General features: G+C 30.3%; 1 protein-coding gene across 4 annotated transcripts in view; it reads right to left on the bottom strand.

Annotated features, from left to right (window-relative positions):
* Nucleotides 1-25,423, bottom strand: part of LOC140052365 (3',5'-cyclic-AMP phosphodiesterase 4C-like) — a 99,751-nt gene that overhangs the window by 21,372 nt on the left and 52,956 nt on the right. The window contains exon 1 of one of the 4 annotated variants that reach the window (XM_072097906.1): nt 23,770-24,250. The exons of 2 other annotated variants lie outside the window; for them this stretch is intronic. In XM_072097906.1, coding sequence (XP_071954007.1) covers nt 23,770-23,879 — 110 coding nt within the window. In that variant the 5' untranslated portion in view covers nt 23,880-24,250. Of the gene's footprint in view, nt 1-2,935; nt 3,304-23,769; nt 24,251-25,423 lie in introns of those variants that run through there. One more of the 4 variants, XM_072097908.1, reaches the window with a different exon arrangement.

Consider the following 25,423-nt stretch of genomic DNA (forward strand, 5'->3'; position numbering starts at 1 on the left):
ATATCTGCTATTAGGAGTGTTATTAACACATTCATTTATGAATTGTGGGTACATAAAAGTATGGTGTATGATGTATTTTGCAACACGAAAAGATTCTGAAATATGAAAGCAATTTACATAAATCTCCAAACAATCTTGTTGTGGTTTCAATGCAACAAGATGTTTTGAAATTAAAATTTTCAGGATGCAATGTATGTCAATTAATGTAAAATTAAGTTGTAAAATAATATGTAATCAATAGAGAAGCAATGTTATATCGATTCTTTGAAATCATTAAACATTTAATACATTGATGCATGAGAGTATATACTGTGGAGCACACTTAATCCGGTTTCCATTGTCAAAAAAAAACTGAAATGAAAACATTTTAATATGGATTCTTGGCTTATATACGGATTCTGTTTGTGATCATCAGATTGATTAACTAAAGTTTTAAAACATAAGCTATGTTTACATGTTTTTTAATACAGAGTAATAAGATTTTAATTGTAACATTTCAGTTTAGTTTTATTCTGCGTTCAAACACAAGGATCTGATATCCAGATGTCTTGTTAATTTGTTACATTCTAAACCATCGGTAAACCTGTGTTCCCAAGTTATATCATAGACACATTTTCAGTACATTATGGTTATTAATTGACCGCATAAGCACGTGGATATAACTTGGATAGAGTGTGTATAGTACAGAGTTACTCAAACATGTGAAAATACAGTTTCACAGTGTATATCAAAGAGTTTATAGGATTTGCTAGAGGGCTGACCCTGAAGCGTTGAAACAAAACGAGAACCATAAATATGGCTACTCGTAAATCTGTTCAAAAATATCATTTAGTATATAAAATAATCTAATATAATAAATTGCTATAAAATGGGTTAGGGTTAGAGTCTGCCCTCTAGCCAATTTACTCTTTAGCGTATATATTTATTTGTCACAGTCACATTGGGAATTTAACGTGCTCCACCATAGAGTAACACATGAAGGCAAATCAAGTAATGGGGTGTTTAAACTTAATCTATAGTACTTGATTATGCACACACAAAAGAATTACACACCATCCCCACTGTAAAAATCCTGTAAAAATGTCTCATTCCAGATTTTCATAGATCCACCTGTATCCCAGTAATTTTGCCTACAAAGACTAGGGCTATACATGACCATTTAGAATTTAGCCTGCAATTTGAAATCCAGTATTCTATTCAGACGTAGATGATGATTAATTTATGATTACTAAAATGGATAGAGTATAAATACTGAATTAATGCAATTAAGGCAGATTAAAATAACTAATGCATTAGTATTCCATTAGTGTAAAATGTGCCTTGCCATCACAAATCTTTTAATACTTTCTAAGCGAATGTTCACTGAATAAAATAAAATATAAACATTTATCAATATAGTAATATCCTAATACATATGCTAAATGAATTCAGTTGATAATGGATTAATGCCGTTAGAGTAATATGTACGAGTTAAGTGCTTCATAATACGAGTACAGAAGACGTTTCTCATGATCTATTGGCCTTGTAGTCATGAAGGCATAAGCGTCATAGTATAATAGAGTATTACTGAAACTCGCAATAAGTATTGTTTGATGGAGTATTGAGCCTCTATGATGTGTACATGACGTTCTGGATTTAATGTGCATACAATAAATATCACTTTAAACGTTTTTTAAATGTGGTTTTTAGTGTAATGTTACGCAGAATGAGTATACTGTAAAAGGGGACGAGAAGTCAACTACTATTTACTATTTAAGCTTAATTTATTTACAGTGTTACACATAATAACATACATATACAAATAGGTACATATTGTAAAGATTGGTTTCCAAATGGACCCAAATCAAGGACATAAGGCCACCATAAGTAATTTGACCAATCATAACAAGATGTGTCATCGGAACTCTCACTTGTGATTGGTCAACTCCTTGTATTACGCATGCTGTACATCAAAGTGTTTATGTTTTGTTGTTTTACAACCCATGAGCATGAATATGTACAAGATAATAAGATACTAAATTACTTGCAACTGAACATACTATAGGTACAGTACCTATTTATTTTCACAAGCCAGAAATAGCCCATACATAGTTATTAGATGGTTTTCACAATCTAAATGAGTATAAATACTGTAGGCAAGTGATGGTCATGCTTAAATCTCCTCTTATTCTTTACTCCATGAATGTACCATGGAGTAAGTTTACTCCATGAATGTACTTAGGTAGCTTTTCACAATCAAGGAGTACAAATGGGTACTAGATGATAAGAAACAATTACTTTGCAGCTTTACATCTAGGTACCTATTTATTCTCACTAACCCAAATGTATAAATGAGTACTATATAATATAGTTTAACATCTAGGTACCTATTTATTCTCACAACCCAAATGTATAAATGAGTACTATATGATATAGTTTAACATCTAGGTACCTATTTATTCTCACAACCCAAATGTATAAATGAGTACTATATGATATAGTTTAACATCTAGGTACCTATTTATTCTCACAACCCAAATGTATAAATGAGTACTATATGATATAGTTTACCATCTAGGTACCTATTTATTCTCACAACCCAAATGTATAAATGAGTACTATATGATATAGTTTACCATCTAGGTACCTATTTATTCTCACAACCCAAATGTATAAATGAGTACTATATGATATAGTTTAACATCTAGGTACCTATTTATTCTAACAAGCCAGGAGTATCATTTAAATACCTATCTAAAACAATAATATGGTTAGATGCAATATTTGTAAATTAAGATCCCAGTTTTAAATTGACATATCAAACTTTATACTATACTTATCATTCTCCATGTTGTCTTATATTTTCACTAAAATTGTAATAACAAAATATCAACATGAAAACAAATTACTGTTAATATTATAGCTGTAAGAAAATATGTAGGATTCTGTAGCTTACCGTTTTAATACCTCTGGATAGGTCCGTAACCTGACAAAGCGCTTCTTCATATCTATCATTATAAATAATATAATATACACAGCATCAAACTAAAACCATTGACCAATCTAATTGAAATGCTAGCACGATACACGACATAGTTCTACTATCAGCTAAACAGCCAGCAATGATAGAAAAAAACCTGTACAACTTGTTAACGGGAAATCCTTGATACATTAACAGGCAAATCGGCGCCAATAAACAGGCTTTATGTTTTGATACAAAGCCGTAGAAACCTTTCAACACAGACTGAAGAAGAGAAGAATCTAATGAAGTCGCGCTTCAATGATTCTATCTAAGTACATCACAACAAACAGACAGCTAGCCAATAAGAAATAAACTCGTTTCTAATACCAGTATTATTATTATTTGTTGTTTAATATCATTTTTGATGTTTATTCTAATCTCATTATCGATTCTCTACGTAATGTTCTGTAATTAAGATACAAAAATACTTTAAATATTAATTTACTGTATAGAAATAATAATAATAAAAATGGAAATAATATAAATAACATTTTTAAGCATGGCAATTATAATAAATTGAATTATAAATAAATTATGTTTAATATAAATTATATACTCATTCATTATTCAAACTCATCTTTTCAAATAAATCAAGAAATTTATTTTATCTAATTTTAATTTGATGAATAATTTAATATTATTTTCAATTAATTAAATTCTTAAACTGAAAATGTTTATAAAACTAACATTGCAGTAATAAAGAAAATGCTAAGAATATGTAAACAAGATTTAAACACTATCATAAAATATATTTTATATATATATAAAATAATACCCCAAACTAACTCCTTCCGATCCTATAACTGAACCTCACCCTCTAAATATTCCATTCTACAGACCTAATCTAGGGGCGTGCATAGCATGTGGTGTTTAGTAGTACCAAAAATTACAACTTCTCATGCAACTGGTATTATTGAATAAAACATTTAATTCAAAAGAGATTTTCCAAGCTAAGTAACATAAGTGTAATATCTGATTCTGAACAGCTAGACTTTTAAGCCACATGGATTACCGAAAACCTAGTGCTGTAAATCGGAACATATAGTGTACTGTATATAGTAATCTGGGTTATATAGGCAAGTGAATATAATTATGTGATGGCTGTACCAATCTATCAAATTGCTATAGATACTAATCTATCATTATGGCTATAGATACCTGCCATACATACTAGCACTAGGACACAACTCATATTCTATAATTACTGACAAATCATTACCCTAGCCATTCATTAAGTAATGAACTGAATACTTGAGATGTCAGCGATCATGTCATGTGAGTAAATCTGTTATGTACAGAGAATTTAGGCTTAATAATATTAAACAGGTTACTAGTAGTAGTATAAAAAAAAACCTTTTATATTTAATTTCAAAACCAGCCAAGTATGGAGAAATCTAAACATCTATCATGTGCTCTTCGGTCAGGAATTTTAGGTGAAAATTAAGTCGCCTTAATAAAATTTAGGAAAGAGGTGTTTAGTGTTTTCAAATGTAGACACACTGCAGTGTCTTGAAATAAATCTAATAAATTAAGACAATTTTCTATATAAAAATAAGTAATATCATCCTAAAATATCTCAAAACTTATTAATACCAAATTTAAAAAAAGCCAGAATTGGCTTCTTACTGTATATACCAAAAAATGAAAGGAGAGTTTAATATTTCCTCAATTCCATATTTGGGCATCAGAAAAGACTATTAGATCAAAATGCATATGTGCTCACATGAACGGTTATGTTAAAGACTAGGGTTAAACACAGCAATGTATTCATGTGATCTTTCAGACATTTTTAATAGCAGCAGAATTTTTGACATATATATATATTGCCAGAGCTTGATTTCACCATGAACAAATGTTTCAGATTGAAGAGCATCCTGTTACCAGTTTGCTAAATTTTTATTCTTTAATTGCCAATCAAAGTTACAAATAAAAAGTCAGCTCTGTGGCGCTAGAACAGACTAAGAAGAGGATCGCAGGTTTGATTGTCGATCCACACGCAAAATGCTACACCAGCCTGTATCTGAGTGTGAACATACCCTTGTCACAACTGGCGACTGTTTTTTTCAGCTACAATTTTAAAACACCACTAAAATAAAACTAAGTTTCACATTTAACTGAGTATCATATACTATGTATGATCATCCTGAGTTTGATCTTTAGGAATCTCTTTATTGTTTAATGTCCTAATATAGTTACCTCAATAACTTCCTTTACATAGCTAGCCTAATCTTATTCTTATTTTTAACCTGTTTAAACACTACGACAGTAAAACACCCAGTTCAGTTAAACCAGGTTGAATAGAACTAACAAAATAAAGCCGTAAAACATTACAATAAACAAGTGACAAAACATAGACGAATATACTACTATTTCCAATGTGTGAATCAAACCTGAAGAGAAATGCTAAAATCACAATTCCAGACAATCAAAGTTGCATTTGAACTATACAGCTAGATGTAAAAAGTACAGACTGTTAGTTTCTGCAAAATATACACAATGTCTTCCTTACAGAAGTGCAGGACTAAGAATACAAATACAAAGACCTCTTTGGAGGTCTATATACACACAAATAGGTAGTTCACAAGATCAGAATTGTTATGCTTAGTTGGGCAAGGCATGTAACAGGAAGTTGGCCAACAGTTCAACAACGAATACACAATTTGTATAATTCAAACTCAATGAATCTAAGGTCGTCATTAAATAGCAGTTATCGTAACAGTATCTTCTTTGGCAATTAAAATCAATCTCATGTTTTAATAAGTTGCGAAAACCTGGTAGTAATTTGTTTGGTAATAAACGATAAAAGTTAGATTGTCAAACAATAGAGAATAGTAGTAGTGTTATTGATGTCAATAAAATAATCTAAAAATAGATTATTTGCGTAATTTAAACTATGTAATAACACACACAGGACAAATATTCAGTAACCAGTTAAATGGCAGCCTGAAAATAACGGTTAAAAACACCCGATCGATTAGGTGTTAGAACGCCATTTAAACAGTTAGCGCTGTGTAACAAACTGCAAAGCAAATAAGGGTTATTTGATTGACAGCTGATGACCTTGAGTCAACTACACTGGCAGTAACGTATGATTTGACCGCCAGAGCCCATTGCATTTTGGGTAAAGCTAATGATTTCCGTCAATGACCCCCTCGTTGATTTAAACGGTTATTTAGGAGCACAAATTTAGCATAAATGCAGTCGATAATAAAAATTATATTTTAACATCAATTTTGAAATATAAATGGTTTATTCGGCGCTATAACAGAATAATTCACAATTAGTTTAATGAAATTTGGTTATAAACATAATGATGAAAATGCAACATTTAATTCAAACATTAGTAGTAGTAGCAGTATAGATATTAGCTAACCATCACATGGGCAAAACTGTGATCGATAAATAAGTTCATTTGCTACTACATATTGAAAACTATATTCTTATGTTCATACTGTAGGTGCTGGTAAAAAATATAAAATGTTTGTTTAAAAAATGTTATGGACAATCCCAACAAAGTATCTTCTGCTGTACAATAATCACCACCCATTCATTTCCAAACAAGGAGAGTGCACACTATAGATGAATAGATGTCAGAAACACTGGAACAGAAAACATAAATTAAGTCAAATCATTTCAATCTATTAAACAGTTTATGTCCTTACGTTGAGGTAGCCATACATTACATAAAATTAAATACATTATGTTTGGAGCAGAAAGTTTTTAAGAACAGAATTTACAATCAAAGTGTTTAACCTGTAGAGGGCAGTAAGCATGTTAACTTCCTTCTCAGAAACCTTTTTACTAAATACTGCCACCAATAGTTTTTTTTAAAACAATAATAGAGTTCAATTAGTGGCAGTATTTTTTGACACTGACAGATGATTTTACAGCAAAGTTAATTTGTAGTATTAATATTTGAAAACAATGAAATTTGATTCGAGTAAACTTTATTCCGAAAATATATAAACCAAACCAACTTGATATTCCTTAAAAATGAAAAATTATCAACTTCTTTTTTATGCTTAATTATATTTCTGAAGAACTGATTGTCAAATCAATAGTACGGTAGTTATAAATCATAAAGGCATGCCTAAATAATTAATTTAGAGAAAGTCTAGACAAGTTGATGTCGTGGCCACAAAATCCGAAATTACAGTATTAGTAGACCAGTGTCGTAATAAACCTCCATTTAATTATTGCTACTTATGCGAACATTGATCGTTTTAATTCCTGAAATAACGTTTGCAACATATACCGTATAGCTATTCTTTAAATGGAATTGGTAGTTTGTATAAAAAAAAACAGGTGCCCCTGCTTTATATCTTAATGTTCGGAAACCAAAACCGAGCTACCGGTACCTGAAATGTAACATTCTGTGGGCCTATTGGGTAACCGAAGAGTATACCACCACAACAGCGAGTCATATGGCCGAGCGGTTAAGGCAGGGGCGCCGTTTATCGTACCTAAAGAGCCAACAACAACATCGGCAAGGGTTCGAGGCCGACTCGCTCCTAGTTCTGGTGGTGGAACAAGTCTTCTCGGATAAGGACTATAAACCGTAGGTCCAGTGTACACAGTTATAACCTGTGTGTACTTTAAAGAACCCAGTTCATTATTCGAAAAAGAGTAGGGGGTTACCCCGGTGAACTGGTTCACACAATAGCCTCTGTATCAGGGGGATTACCACCTATCTGATAGGACAGTGATTAATTCACTATTGGTAATCCTTGGCCACAGTGCCTAAAGACATAAAATAAAATAAATAAAAAATAAAATAAACAACTTGACCAATCAACACTCTTGCTCTATTTATCTGAACGGAAAAAAAACGAACTTGAGCTACCTTATTTAAGAATTGATATCAGGAATTAACCAAATAAAAGTAACACACCACCGTAACAACTTGGTAAAACAACACACGCAAAGATATGTCACATTTTTGTTTTGTCTTATTAGATGTAATCTTTCTGGCTTATTAACAAAATTGATGCATTCATGATTGCTTTAAAACAAACTTAAAGAGCAACAAAATATGTCAACATGTGTAAACAAACAGTTTGCTTTTTTTTTTCAAAACATTATAATTAGAATCAAATGGTTGAATACTTAAAGATATGCGACATAATTTATTTTATAAAGAATAATTTAATCCTGAATGTTATAACAATGTTAAAGACCAAAAAGTTAAGTGGATTAAGTTAATCCTATTAATATCTCCTGGGGTTATGTGATTTGTAGGGGGACAGTGTGAGGGAAGAGGATGCATGCGGCATGATTCACCTTAGGATTTTCAGGCACGGGTGGCTAAACAGACTTTATCCACCCACCCTTCTAATTTAACAGCCATGGCTTTTTAAAATAATATGACTATTTTTTCTTTGTATTCAACCTGACGGATCGTTTTTATCATTTATGAAATATTTAGCCCCTAGCCCCCCCCCCCCACTATTCTATAATGCTGGATCTTCCCCTGATTTTAGTAAGCAGACAAATTACTGAACTCCTTGCCTTTAAAGCAATTACAACTTGTATTCTACAGGTTTAAGAACTCAATTGTGAGAGTTTTTTGCATGACAGTAGGCGGAGCACTAGTGATAAATAATAGTCAGTTTATCTCAGGTAATCTTCATCAAAAGTTGGATGTTTACTTGGTCAACCAATCCTGCTTCTGAGTGTCAATTGTGTACACTATGTTAATAACCTAAACCTATACTTCAGTATTCAATACACACAATTCACTGTAAGTGTGATGGGCCAAAGGTCAATGCAAACTGTTATTGGTAGCATTCCAGTGGAAGCTACAAGTTACTATAGAAATATAATTATATAACTTTAACCTTCTGATGCAAAAGTTACATAGTTTACAAGTTCAAGACACTTATGAAAACCATGCTAACATAAATCTTGGATTATTTCTTACAGCTACAAATAATAAATGTAAAACTAAAATCTTCACAGTGCTATATTACCGTTTTTTTCTTAGTCAAAAGTATATCTTTTGTAAATATTTCAGTCTCGGGTATTTACTACCAACATAGAGCAACAACTGCAAAGAATCCATCCATCAATTAAGTAAACATAGAAAATTAATATTAATTAACAACAAGATCTTCATATGTGTATCACATTACAATCATGTATGGAAACTTGCTGATAAGTAATGCATGGACGTGTGCAAAAGCTTACTGATATTAAGCAATCAATATGGCAATTGTTATCCATTTACAATTCTATATTACTTGTTATTATTTATTATATTGTTGTTATTACAAAGTATGCATTATTGCTCTCAAAATCACCAAAATAAGGAACTTCCAATAAATTAATTGTTGTTGTTGTTAACCTTTTCCGTCTTCCAACATTACGCTTTCCACAATTTGTTCCATTTTTTTCTGTTTATGGCAGGAGATGGTTTGTTATTGTGTTAGTATCTACTAGTCCTTGTAAGTCTTTCTTTATTTGATTCATCCAGTTATTTCTTGGTCTTCCTACGGGTCGTTTTACTTTCCTGTTAGTTTCCTTCATTGTTTGTTTGATTGGAGTATCAATAGTTTTAACAAATTCATTGAAATCGTTTAAAAAAACATAAAATATCAAAGTGATATACCAACATTAACTACATTTCCCTTTTCTTCTCGTATTTCCCCATAATTTATAAAGCTCTGTCAAACTAGTTTTGACAAAATGTGTGATGTGCCCAAATATGGTAGTATATGACATCATCTTGTCCATATATGGGCACATCACATTTTTTGTCACATAAAGTTTGATAGTGTAGACAGACCTTTACTACTTTCGTGTTTGCATTTGTATTCATAATTCGTTGTGTTCGTTATTTCATTCCATAATGAAAAAATTGTATTCATCAGTATTTCAAAGGTTGTTTTGATTTTGTTACACATGATGGACGATATGCGACTTCAAAAACCAGGGTACAGCCATTTATATTGCCATGGTGGGTAGTCATAGTTCACTCTCCATTTTTTGACAGTAAAATCAAACTTTTTTGTGAACTATTCGTTGGCATCCGACTGATTGGATTTTGTGGTAATGACTTAAATACAATTTTTGTTTAGTACAGGTGTGTTAAAATAATTAATGCATGTTTTGTATTTGTTTTAAAAGAATATAATTATATTTTACTATGAAAAATATTCTCTTTAATTCTCTTGAACACATACTAAACATTTGTGTACCATTGTACAGTTTGAGATCATTTGGGCATAAATTTGTTAAAAGCATTAAATAGTATTAGAACTATAATAGAGTTGACCAGACAATAACTATTACACAAAAGGATAACATAGTTGTTACATTGTGTCAGTATTACTGCTGTCTTGGTGTTACTTCCTTAATTTGTTTTTAGATTAATGTTTGAAAATTGAAGAGAACAGCAATGTTAAATTGAGATAATGTACAATATGAAAATTTAAATGTCACACCTGACTGTAGTAAGTGATTTTAAAGCATCTGTAATTGACTGTAAACTTTGAATGATCCTCTGGCGAAAATATATGGTAAATATTTTAATTTCCAAATGTCAATGGCCTGGTGCAGAATACAAAAATAAAATATGATGCACTTATTGTATGAATTGCATTCATTTGTTATGTTATACAGAAATTGCTTTATCTATAATATCTCAGAGGTAAGCTGCATTTCTTAGTTAGAGTTATACTTGCTAAAAATTACTTAATATACACAAAAATACCATATTTTTTTTAAAACCTGAATTTGTTGGTATGACATATGGTGGAGGTGCAGGGATGTTTAAGTTTTTCTCTTTAAATTAAAAAAATAAAAAAAAATAACATTAATAGCACATTTAGGCTTAAAAAGCATACTAAATACTTACCTAAACCGAACAGATTTAGTTGTTTTCATTGTGAATGTTGACTCAACTGTAGTTGTAGATTCTTCCAAAGAATTTTGACCAATTTCATTGAGAGAAAGACGTTTACGCATTACAAACGCCATGATAACGTATAAATAAGCACTTTTATAGTATTAACAGTAATAGAAATCTTGATTGCAAGTTTTAGTTGAATATTCTACTGTTTTGGTAGAAACACTTCTGCATGAACCACAAACTCTTAGTGGGAGTACAGTATGCCTAGTATGTCACTGTTCCAGTAAACATTTTTCAGAATTTTTCAGTATTTCCTTCACAATACAAAATTATTACAGGGTCAAACAAAAACATATACATCTTTGTATGATGAATGAATGCATTTTTTTATGTGAACACTCTAATATTCGAAAATAATATATCAATGTATTGCTTCACAGTAACATTTTCCATAATTTTTCACTTAACCAATATCATGCAAAAGTCTTGTTTCATTTACCACAAAATTCTATTTCTGCAACAGAATATGACTGTTTACGAAATCAAAAAATAAATTAATTACCAAAAAAGATAAATCTTTCTTTCCTTTCCTTTTTATGTAATAAATACATATGTCTCATGAGATTTTTTGTAGAAGAGACATTTATTTCCAAGAAAATAATTACAATCATGTAGATAAAAAAACTGTATGATACCTGCAGGTCAGTAAAGCAATTTAGTTAATCAGTTTTTAACCATAAATTCTTCTAATCCATCTTGTAGATTGAACAAATGTCTTCTTTTTAAACATGGAATTAATTTAGAGTTGGCATACTGACATACATTTCAGCTGAGAGAAATATAAATGTATATATAATAATTAAAAATTCAGTTTAAACATTCAATTGAAAGTCATACTTCTGTCAGACATAATGTTTCTTTTACTTATTAAGATAAATATCTTCTCTACGTGAATATATTCATATATTGTGAAGGAACAAAATTCTTTTTTAAAATAAATTTTATCTTAATGTAGACATATTATAACGATAGTTAATGTTGCAATGGACGCCAAATATACTGAAAATTCAAACTACTAATGAGTTGTTCAGTTCTATTAAATAGATTAAGTAGTCTTCACATATTGTAGCAATTTATTATAAAGAAATGGTAATTAACATTTAATGTAGCCTACTACATTTAGCAGAAAATCAATAAAGTTTAAATTTAAGACAGAAAAGAATGTGAACATTTAAATTGCATAAAAAACTAATTTAATTTAAGAAAAATTTTTTATTAATAGAAATATTAACTAAATAAAAGTAGTACCAGAAACGAAATTTGTACCTAGTGGCTGGTTAAGTTTGTCTGCATTTAAGGTACTACAATATGTTCTTTTTCTGACAAACAATCCAAAAAAATTAATTTAAAAACTTGTATCTCCTACTGTGCTTCCTATCAACAGACTAATTCGAATCCAACTAAGTTTCCACTAAATTTAAGTTATTCTATCATGGAAAGTGTCCCCTTGAAGGGGGTATTTCAAAGAAGGGGTTCTATTGCAAAGAGTGTACTAAGAAGCTTTTGAATTGTGACAACCAATAAGTAAATGAAACAAGATTATTCAATTCAAGTCAATCACACAAAAATAATCAATACAAAAGAATGAAAGTGAAATATTTACAAATAAAGCTATAATTTGCATAGATCTGATGTTGTTTTACAAAGTGCAATACCAGTATACTTGCTTTATATTATGACATACTGTACATATAATATATAACAGAAATTGTAGTCGACTGTTACTAGGTTCTGTCTTGCTATAGTACATTCCAATGTTACAGAACCAAAAAACTAATTCTAAAGCAATGTACAAAATGTCATCCAATTAAAAGGCAGCAAATTACTTCCATCCATAAAAGAATGAACATATGATAAAATTCCTAGTCTCCAAAAACGCATTAAAATAATTCCAAAAACAATGAATTGCAATAGCATACAGATAACGCTCAGGTCAATTGATGCTATTTGACTTTCTGAAATCACTGACGTAGCATCATTTTCAAACAGATGTTGACTAATACATCAAGAGATCATTAATCATTATTAACAGAAAAAAAGATGTTAAATCATATCAACAATGTATGTTAGTATACTGTAAAGAAATTCTTTACAAATATGAGTTTGAGTAAGCTTTGTATAAAACTAGAGTGAAGAGTTTGTAGGGATTGAAATCCAGCTACATGAATATAATAAATAATAAATAAATAATGAATAATTTGTTTCATTCTGCAATAGTGAAGATGTAGACTACACATTTCCATTAATGGTATTTATTTATCAATGCATTATAAACGGACGGAAGATTTAACATCTTGTCGCAAAGTACAATACAAGATCAGATGCTCCACTCTACACCCCTTAAACTCCCCCACCCCTCCCCCCAAAAAACAGTAATAATTTAGTAGTTGATCATGTGTTGATCACGAGCTAATATAATGAGATAATGGGGTCCCTTCTTTTTACACAAACTGTCGCCAGCATTTGTTTAATAGAGCAAGAGTTTTAACATCTGAAAGGAAATTGAAATATTAAAAAATCTTTTTAATGGTTTTATCAAAAGAAAAAATGCACTACTAAAAACTAGGTGAATTACACACAAAGAATAGTGAACAGATTTTGGAATATTTTTGGTATGGCATTGTAATGGATGACTGAATTGTCTGGAAATACAAATGCATGTTTTGACTGAATGGATACTTGCATGTACTGTACTGCTTAAAAAGAAATGATGGTTGACTAAACATTTTACCGAAAGCGCAGCATGGCTAAAGAAACAACTTTCAAATACTGTAACTGCTATAAATGACATCTCAAATAGATTGTTAAAACCTATAACCAATTTCATGTCAGAACTAAACAGTTTACAGGGCTATATAAACCAGTATGACCATTGTTCCCCTTTCTTGCGATCACCGCACCACTTATTTTTCATGGCTTACAACACTGTACAATTTCTTGTTGTCTCTAGTTATGTTTCTTTTTATTTTATTTTGTACAGTATTCCTTTACCTGCAGGTGTTTTGATTTATTCTAGATTACACTAGGTATGACATGCCATGTGTGCCATAATGTTTTTTATTTATGATTATTAATATACAAACAGCATTATATACCAGTGCACTCTGTTTTATACAAAAACTGGATATTTAGAGTTATTCAATAAACACATCATAGCAGCGGTGGCGCCAGGATCTTCCCGACGTGGGGGCTACATTCCCCGACGATGGGGCTATGCGAGCGAAGCGAGCATCACTAGGCTGGGGGCCAGGGGGCCACCAAGGGCCCCCGGTGGGGGTCCAGAAGCAACGCCTTCTAGCGTCATTTGAGGTCATTTTAATTAGATTTAGGGTAGCTAGGCTCCCCGACGAGGGGGCTAGAGTAACCACCGCCCCCCCCCCCTGCTGGCGCCACCACTGCATCATAGTATAACAAACTTTTATTCACATATTAATATAACCTGTTCCTTTGCATTACAAACTGTGACCTTATTAATCACAGCGTTTCTATTTCTGTCATAGCAATATTTACAGAAAACAGATAAAATAAATCTTGCTTAAAAATTACCCTGGTTAGAAAATTTAAATGTCACATTTATAAGATAAAAAATTACCATTATACTGTACTGTACATATATAAGCAATTTTATGACATAGGGTAAACAAGAAGTCAGTGACATCTATCTGACCTCAATCAATGGAGTGTTTATATGAAAACATATTTTTACATGGTATCTCTGTGTTTCTATTGCATATCCTCAAATTGGCATTAACAAAATACTCTATTTTATATCATACCAATAATATAGTATAAAAGTTTCTTATTATATAATTTTGATAAGTCAATCAATCAATCAAATTAACATTTATTTCTTCCACAGTAAAATAACAACAAATATCCAATATAAATTGTAAAATGAAGGAAGAGGGCAATTAAATATAAATAAAAATTACAAATTAAATAACGTACACAAACGCACAGACAGGACAGGGCAAGAAAAAAGTTTAAAAAAAAGAAACAAACGATCATGTGATATAAAAGCTGAGGATGGTATAAACAACATTTTATAAATCATATTTTGACAAAAGAAATTGTTTGGCTTTATGAGAGAAAATTTTCCTGGAGGGGGTTGCATCCTTTATTACCCAATGCCTTTGAAAGTCTGACTGGTATACCAATGAAAGTTGTAATATATGTAGGTAAGCCAAATATTGTATTATTAAAATTAATTATTATTCATTAACAACGTTTATCTAATCATTTTTAACTGATTTACCATGATGTCAAGTTGGCTTTGCTGATGCAACAACTAGGTCGACGAATGTAGAACTCCTTCAGAATATAAATTGATTTTTGTTTGTGATCACAACACAGGAAGAGAAGGCAATAGCTTGAATATGATACATCCTCAACTATATATCTAACTTCAACATGAGTTTTTTTTAAAATATTAAATATAAACAAAACAAGAAAAAAGTGGTATATATATAAGTTTTGTTTTTCTTTTGAATACAAAATAGATCCTGCTTCTGATAAACAAAATGGAGGAAATGAAATCTACTCAAAGCCTACATTCTATATCACATGATTTATTAGTGTACATTTTATAATATTAGATTTAATATTGATGTGAATAATGATCAAATTAATATCTGTTACCTGTGAAAGAGAAATTTAATCTACATTCAAAACTATGCTGTTATAGATCACTTAATGTTCAGACCTCATTATTATATCATTTAAAATTTTAGAATGATTTCAAACAACGAACTTCAATTTCATATAAAATTACCACTAAAATGTTATTACCACTATCCATTAACATTATTGATTTTACATTAGATTTCACAGATGTTAGCTAAAAACTCATTTGGAGCCTGATTATAAATTGCTGAATTATTAATACAGTGAAATAAAATTCGCTGAATTATGAATATGAAATAAACAAAAGTGTTGAATAACCGAGTGTGAAGTATGCATTTTTTTCCCAGAATCTGTTGATAATAAAAATATATACAGAATAACACAACAGATTATAAAGTACTATATGTATTATAATGGTACTACAGTATATGGGCACTCAAAAACCTAGTCTGCTGAGTTTAATCTGTAGTGTATTTACAGTATGTACAACATAGATTAATTAAACTTCTAGAGAGCGAACTAGGCAACAGCAAAGTTGTTTGGGCAGGGCAGGGACTTTGCAAAATGGCCACTATCCACAGAGATTAATATTTAGAATATTAAAATAAAAAACTAAAATATTATACGTAGAATCACATAAATCAGAATATACAGTATGTTTTAAATGCAGTAGCAAAATGTAGAATCGAAATTGTGTCTGTAGTATCAACTTCTTTTTATGCTTATGATTTTTTGATGTAAATGTTTATGTTTAATAATTTGAAAGTGGTTGAAGAAAATCTAAAAACTAGGTCGAGCAAATCATCAGTCACTGCTTCATGGTTCTGTAATGCAAACTAATAAATAATCCTAGCTGTTAATACAACACTGACAATTTGCAAAAGTGTGTATATATCTGCATTAATTGAATGTCATAACTCAAATAATTGAGTTATATGCACATTCTTTTGATTTCAACATCAACAAATCCTCATTCACACTGATGCCTTTACTACCTCTTTTCATCTTGCCACATGATGTTCATCATTAACATAAGCCTCTTTCACACTGAATTGTATGCGAATACTTTTCCTCTTACCCTAACTTGTGATACCCTAACTAAGCTTCATTTCACACTGAATCGGATTCGCATTGAATCTGTTACCTCTAATCTACTCAGATGTTTTGGGCCTTTCATCTTTCTCACGATGAATGAGATAATCATTGTGTTTTACTGTGCTGTGTAGGTACAGTAATTATCATAATTTTTGAAAAAATCATATTTGATTTGTTTGTACTTTGTATGTATTTCCGTACATCTATAATTTCCGTACATTAAATAATTAAAATATACAAATTGTGTATTAAAGTTCCGTAGTACTAAAGAAATTTTCTAGGAACAATCAATACTAATAATAACAATATGAATCATACATTTAAACACCTTGTTGTTTGAGTCATTTTTGTTGTCGTCTATACAGTACATGGATACAAGGTATACTACTGTATATTGTACAAATTAAATTAAGACTATAATTTCTGATTCACACAAACAGGATATTTACAAGGGTTATTTTGTCCCAAAAAAGGGGCAAGTGCGATCGTAAGCAAGCACCATGGGCCAAAGAGAAAGATGGGTTTTTTTACAGTGGACAATAAAAATTCTATAAACATGTAGACTGATTTGAATATCCAAATTCATGCCATTATTTAGAGGATACATTTAATTTTACCATATATTTAGGGATATACAATTTCTAGTTCACACAAATGGTTTAGAATTGGACAAACAAGGCCACACAAGAATCCTGTAGCAGCTAAAACACAACGTTATCACACACAAAACCCATCGTTTGTACGATGGAAGGCCTATGGTAACATGATTTTTAAAAAACTGTTGTGTTTTTAAGATTAGGTTCTAAACAATCATTACTTTTCACACATACTCTTCTGTAGGATGGGAATGTAGTATCAAATAACACAATTTTGATACATTTTACTACATGTATTATTAAGGCAATACTATCGCATCATCATCTAGCAATTACTGATGAAAGGTACCGTAAATGATCGTCAAAGATGTATCTCTATTTTTTTTTAAACAGATTCTCTTAGGAATTAAAACAAATTATCAAAATACAAATTACAAATCAAATCTTGCTCCAAAAAAAATAAACCAATCAGTATACTAATTAAGCAAAAATCAATTTTGAATTATATAAATGTAAATGTCAATGTATATATTGATTTTCTTTTTTGCAAGTTCTGCGGGTTTATCCAGGTAAGTTTTGTATTACAGAATCAACGTTTGTTTAAATGCAGCGAGACAGTGCACGTACAGTACCTAAAAGTCAAAGTGACACAACATAGTGATTTTTACACCATCAGTGTATAAAAATGTAACCATTTCATTTTTTTTATTCTACATATGGAACAATATCATATAGCTGAACAATAATATCAAATCCATATTTCATGGAACATCTGAGGTATCTAAGTGTTTATAAAATGATTGCATCGTGTTTTCCTTTTTCAGATTAAGCATAATTTATAGAAGCATCCATGTTTATACATGGTCAAGAAATGGTTTTAAACCTTAGATGGAAATCTACCACAATAACTTGTTATAGCTTGACCTACTGTATTGTATGTACTAAACTGCATTACCCATTCTATAAACTGCCATTAAAAAGTTTCTAAGTTCCCTTATATAACAATCCTAATTTTAACAAAACACCAACCTTTTTGTAACTGTAACTTTCCGATGAGGATTAAGCTGGCAATTTATCCGACTGGAAGCCGGTAGAGAGAGTCTAGACGAGCGTTTCATTTTTATACAGACAGAGAATGGTAAGCATTGATTTAAAAAACATACACAATAATCTATCTATTCCTTCCTTTTCCTTTGAATTTCACTGGTCAAGGGTAGACAAGAAGCGCACGGCAAGGCAACTAAATTAGAATATGTACAAAAGAGTAATTGAACACATAGTGATGACAGCCACTTCCTCAAACTAATATAGGTACAGTATTAGTAATCATCTGAGATTTAACCTGGAAATGAAGTTGTCATAATATCAAGGTATAGGTACTTTATATAACATCTAAATAATGCACTTTTTCACTGCATTCAAATTCAACACGTCTGACTGCATCAATGAAGGGAAAAACGTGTTTCCCTGGCTTTTATACTAAATTTGTAAAAAAATTAACAAAAAACATATATCTGAAATTAGTAAAATGAAATTAATTGGGATTTTTGGGATGCTTCGTGGTATTTCTAATAAAAAAAGTGGGACAAACCTTTAGTATCAGATAGGAAATCACTTAAGATACTGTATCATGTTCTTTTTTTGGTTGTTTGTGTGGACACATGTCTGTTGGTTTGCAAAGAACCTGCTTAATAGAAACAAGCCGTAAATGTAAGATTATTTACTGAATGTTGCTCTGTTTCAAGTGTTTGTTTGTACAGTAAAAAAATGAATTCTAAAAGCAAACATGAACTTGAACATCAACATTTTAATCCTAAGAATTTAATGGTTCTTAAAACGTGTACGGATTTTTAATACTTTTTACTATAATATAAATGACATTTAGATGAGCAACCTTAGCTTCATGGAATACATTTTTGCTGTTTCTATCTTACAGTAGTTTCAAACAATCTTTCGGTACAGTTAAACCTGCCTCATTTATAGCCTGTGTTTCTGCAGCCAAAAATTAACCAATAATTAACCGAAATAAACCGAAAATTAACTGATAAAAAATGCCTGTGGAAACCGATTCCACTCGAGAAAAATTCATCGATAATTACCTCATTCATATCAGATCATTATCGGATAAAATATGATACATTTTTAGTTTTGACTTGAAGGATAAATGTGTTTGTTGTGATTGGGTACCTGGTGATCATGTGCACTTTATTTTTAATTAATTATCTGATTGGTTAAAAAATTAACTGATAATGTTGTTTCGGCTATGGCTAAAGTTAGGTTTACAATGTACTTTAAAAGAATTAAGAAGTTTGAAAATAATCTGTTATAATTTTTCTGAGGATTGATTAGAATTGACTGGATGAGATTGCAATGCAGTATGCTACTAAAGTATAATTTTAAGTGTTGTGTTGTGTTATGTACTCTGGTACAATTAAGTCTGGAGTGCTTCAATAAAGACTAAACTTGACCAAATAATGAAAATTACACATTAACTGGTAGAAACTATAATGTAATTAAGGATTACTGTATCCAGGCATGATGCATGATAAGACAAGATATTATAATGTAATAATGTATGATATAAACCTATTAAAATTTGTGTAGGGCTCTAAATTTGTCTTAAAAAAGTATAAAGTTACTAGTAGATTTGTCATTGCTAGTTGAAAATTTCAACATTTTTTATAAGCCTAGCATTTATATTTGAAGCTTGATCTGCCAATTTCTGTAAATTCAACTTTATGTAGAATTACTCAATTTGGTTCGTTAAAAGGTTTACTAGTAGTACTGTAGATATAAAAAGTAAATTTGTGTATACGCTGTGAAATCAAGAAATCATAATTGTTAATATTGTTATATTTTGTTCAATGACAATAAATATGAACCTAAAAAGTCAGGTTTATATTCTAGAAATCCATAAAACAAACATTGACGGTTTTGGTGGTACATTAGGTTTATTGTATTTATGAATATACATGTGCTATAAAGTATTATGGCATTGATGTGTGCAACTTTATTGTCATTCAAATTTTATCAAAGTGAAAAAGCATAAAATATTTTAAAATAAAGCAGCTTTCGCTTGATTCTTGGTTTTAAATGCATTAATACAAAGAAATCACATGTGTTTTAGGTTGACTTTCCTAGATCTGGGTCCTCAGTTAGTCTTTTCTACACCCATATAGGCCTCCTATCCCTCAGCCCTTTTTTTAAATGAAACTATCAAGCCAACAGCCAGAATCATTACATTGAAGTTCTTTTTTCCATAAAAAAGTACTGACAATCCTCCCAATAATATAAAAGGTGAACCCAGCTCCCCTTTTTGAATATGGACTTGGCCTTTATTGATTTGAACACTAGCCTTCAACAATCGCAATTCATCTATTGTTTATAGAATCTAAACCTTGAATTATCAATAGTGACATTTTTTTTGGAACACACAGCTAGTGTAAACATCTGATGAATTTGCCATCCTACAGAGATGCATATTAAATTGTCATTTGATAGTGTTATTAACTAACTAAGTAATTTTCACCATACTAGTATCAAAACTAATATTGCAACTGGGTACGTAATTAACAAATTGATTGATCATTTCATAATGAAGCCATAATGATCTAACAGCATCTAATTGCAATTAGTCAATGGAACAGAGTATATTAATGATATTACTGTTAAAATGTCTCATTTTCATTTGCAATTTAATCATAGTTTTGGATATTTTTTTTTTCAATTTTGGAGTTTATTTTTGAGTTAGGGATTTGTTTAGTATAAACAATAATGCCACAACACATTTTAGTCCTCAACCATACCATCATTGTTCAATATACAAATTTAAAGAACTCTATAAACCAACAAATTAAAAGCATACATTATATTAACTATTTCGTCACATACATGACGCATCTATCAATTTTAGACTGTATTTGTTAGTATATTATCAATATTTTGTATAAATACCTGGCCCAGTATGATGTACACAAAAAAGGGCCTTTAGTTCAGTTTACATCATGCATAGTAAGTGTGATGATTGTTTATCATTGCAATAAAAGTGGGTTGCCCACACAAAAGAGAAAAAAAAAGTAAGTGTGCTGAAACCAATGAATGTTTTGTGTTTTCTTCAACTTTGTTCATTCATTATTTATATACTATAAAGTCAAATATTTATATAAAAAAATATGACAATTACAGCACTGCAAAATGATCAATCAAATAGAGACAGGGGCTCTTAGCAATCTTTTGAAGTTTCAGTTTCCTAAACTGTGCCACATTGGACAGTGACCCCAATTTATATTTGTTTGTAATATTTGTCAAATTCAGTGTCATTTGCCAATGGTTTTCTTCACCTGCTATAAGAAGATAAATAATTATTGAAGGAAAGTGACAAAAAGATGATTAATTGGAAATATTTAAACAGCTGATAGACATTTCATCCATATGGCCATAAAATTACAGATTGCTTTGGTGACATATTATTATTATTAGTCAAATTTCATGAGTTATGAAACTATTTTAATCTTTTAATAACAAAAGGAGCATCTTGTGAAGTTCTTGTTTTAAATGATACCTGACTTATATAGTCTGGATTAGTCTATTTAACAAGCTATTTGACGTCATCAATGTTTAGTCTTTACCAATTATCATTCACTAGTCTATTGGGTCTTCCATAAACATCCTTATTTTTACATGTCAACAACAACAACAACAACAACGGAATGTCCCATGCAACTGAATTGCCTTGTTATGATTCTAATATCCATCATTTTATAGGAAAAGAAATATATTAGATAGATAATAAATAGTAACATATTCAATCATATTACAGATATTTGATATCATTTGTCTATAAAGTCGACCATAAATGAAGCCTTCACATCCGTTAACTGTATAATGATATAGTGACAACACAGGTCAGAGTTATAATATTCACATAATAAATACAGTTTATGCTACACAGTTTCTGTTTTTTTTTCTGGATATCATTGATACATCATTTAAATCTAATCATCTTTCAATCATGTACATTTTGTTTAATACTCTACTTTTTGTTCATATCATTATGTATTGGCAAGCATTTAATGTTGAACAATGATAAATATACAATTTTTTTCCCCTAAGGAATGAACTATAGAAATGAAAAATCAGAGGAATATACAATAACCATTTATATTGTTTTCAATTAAAATAGTATTTTTAAAAGTTCAATTAAATGTCATCCTAGTGTAAACAGGTCTTTATAAAGTTGTTTTCAATATTCAATTAATTTAATGTATATAATTTTTGTATTTTATCATTGCTGTATGAGACAAATATGTCGCCCTTTTAAAATTTACGCATGAGATGAACTTGATGTTCAAATCTTTAATAAATGCAAGAATATTTTATTCATATTAACTCACTCCCTCCCCTTCCACCATAGATAATCCCATGTGGACATACAGTATAGTTAGTACTCTTTTAAATGTCAAGTAAATTATCATATCTCATAACTAAAATGCATTTTCGTGTAATATAAACTGATGACTTTACTTCCATATCAAGTAATACATTCATCTTTGTATATACTAAATTAAACAAAAAAAACTCAAGGCATTTATGTGATCAGTCTATTACGCGAGTTATATTCCCAAATAGTTGTCAATACTATATTTTCTGTTTTCTGAAAATAGTGTCATACTGTACCAAATATGTAGACCAAATAAAAACTACTATGAAAGGAATTAAAATAAAACAACATAAAAAAAGGAGGTTGCAGCAGTTATTTGGCTAAAATAGCACTGCCTTAGAATACTAATGCTTCTAAGCTCTTATACATAGAAATAAATACCCTAAAAGTAACCCCAAAAATTAAGACGAGCACCCTGTTGTCCAGCACTTTTAAGCTCCCATATAAGAGATCGCTGGAACAGAATTCAAAGGAGCTAGAGTGACATTATCAGTATCCTACAACAAGAGGACCAAAGTAGTTCGTAAAATGAAAAGACATTTAAAGAAAAAAAAAAAATTAAAAATAGCCCATGGAAGATCATTCCAAAGACGAGCAAAATCATAATAAAAGGTAAATGATCTATGAATCACCTTCTTAAATGTTTTATGTTTATTTTATTAAGACAATAATTCAAACTTTTCAGGTTTAATTGTATTGATGACTTCAAACATCGTTCAATCTGGTTTGTCAAAATTAAGAGTTTTAAGTGGATTGACAAAATACTTTACAATTATAATTTAAAAAAACGAGCATGCATCCCACACCCAATTTGCATGGGGCCAGAGTGACAGAAAACATTGATGTTTTCTGGTTGACATACAAAAAATGTGATTTTTTTTTCATCATTTAATTATTTTAAAACTTACTAAATTTGATTCCACCATTTTTGGTTGAATAAATTTTGGTATTCGCTGGGAATATGCAAACTACATTGTTATGGGCTCTAGGCTATTAAACAATGAGAATTCACCAGTCTCATAAACATTGTTGTACTATGAATATCATTGAATCTACAGCAAAATCTTTACCAGTACTTGTAAAGTGAACATAAAAATGTAAATACCTTCGCCCTTCACCGCTACTGCTACTCCTACTCCTAAGTCGTAGACTAGCTAAGGGGGTCTGTATAGCATTTGATCGCTTCAAAACTGGCATCCTATCTCTCGATTTCATATCAAAAAGATTTTAAGTTCCGGCAACGAGATAAACAATGGTATAAATCCAAGAAACAAGTAGGCCGGATTGGATCCAATGTGCATCTATACTCCACTTATCTCCATAACCGATAATGAGTAATATGTCTATTTAGCAAACTTACTAACTATAATTCTCCAAGGGATGGCTTAGTGATTACTACTTTTTACTATGCAATTACAGCCATCAAGTGTGCAATGTGTGTTTGTTGAAGGTAGGCAGTATAGTATAGCTATAAAGCCACATGGTTGGAGGACTTGAAATCTAAAGCACACACTGTATTCCAGATTGCACAGGATGACGTCAAAAGCTAATACACTACTTTGCATAACCAAGGCTATAATATTGACATACTACAGAGAACTCCCTACAATATGTAAACAATACCGCAAGTTTTTGCTTTTGGTATTAATAAAAACAATGATAGGGCTTAAAGTGAGTTGACGTGATAATAGTACAGAATACACTTGAACAAAACACTAGAGTTTTAAAACATAGTGTGTGTATAGTGTATCTATTACTGTATATTATGTTATTTGTTAATAGTTTTATTTTAGTGGAGATATAATCTATTAATAGAGAGATTAGTGTTTGCTATACAGCTTTTTTTCTATTGCATGCATCCTTCCACACATGGGATCAAAATGTAGTAATGGGAAAGTTTTAAACTTTTAAAACCATGGGTAACCTCTCAGTATAATATACAAATAATCAATGTTTAAGAGTGGAAAGGTACAAATAATGTAATGGGGTGAATGATATAACCTTTCATCATTCACTGAATTACATTATTTGTACCATTCCACAAATATAATCATTATTATCATTATTTGTTTTATTTTATATAACATTTTAAATAGATTCCTGTCATTTGAATTAGATTGAATATTAAAGGTAGGGCTATATTTGATTCACATTGAAACAGTAAAATTAATTTAGCGCTTTGTAAAATATTTACAAAACAATTATATATATTTGTGTTTTTTTTATATTTATTTGGAGTTTATAAACACACCTACTGTAGTGTTAATTATGTGAACGACTTCTAACCAAACAATCCTAGGCCTAACTAGGCTAAGGCTAGAGAGGCAGCTATACCATTACGAAATTCAATGATTTATAGAGTTGTTCCTAATTATTAATAAAAATCATACAAATGATCTAGAACGAAGCTAATTTAAACGCTTTTTTGGATTAGTGCATCTCTCAAGAAATCAAAACATTCCAACTTCAATGTTCAATTTGTTTTAAAAATAGGCGGCGCAGTTGGATTTAACCCTCAGAATCACAGCAATGGTGTTAAACATTTTTTTTGTATGCGAGAAGATTCTTTTTTCATACACAATAAAAAAAGAAAAAAAAATTATTTAATGATCTTTAAATAGTGTGTACTATTGAGCGATGTGACCCACATTATTGTTAAATCAAATGACAATGAATTTATTTAGGTGTTATAAAATAACAGTGTTCTATATTTGTGTAAATGCATATTTTAAATAGATGGAATGGTAGTATCAAATACA

This window comes from Antedon mediterranea, chromosome 6 (genome assembly GCF_964355755.1).
Source record: "Antedon mediterranea chromosome 6, ecAntMedi1.1, whole genome shotgun sequence".
Taxonomy (NCBI): Eukaryota; Metazoa; Echinodermata; class Crinoidea; order Comatulida; family Antedonidae; genus Antedon; species Antedon mediterranea.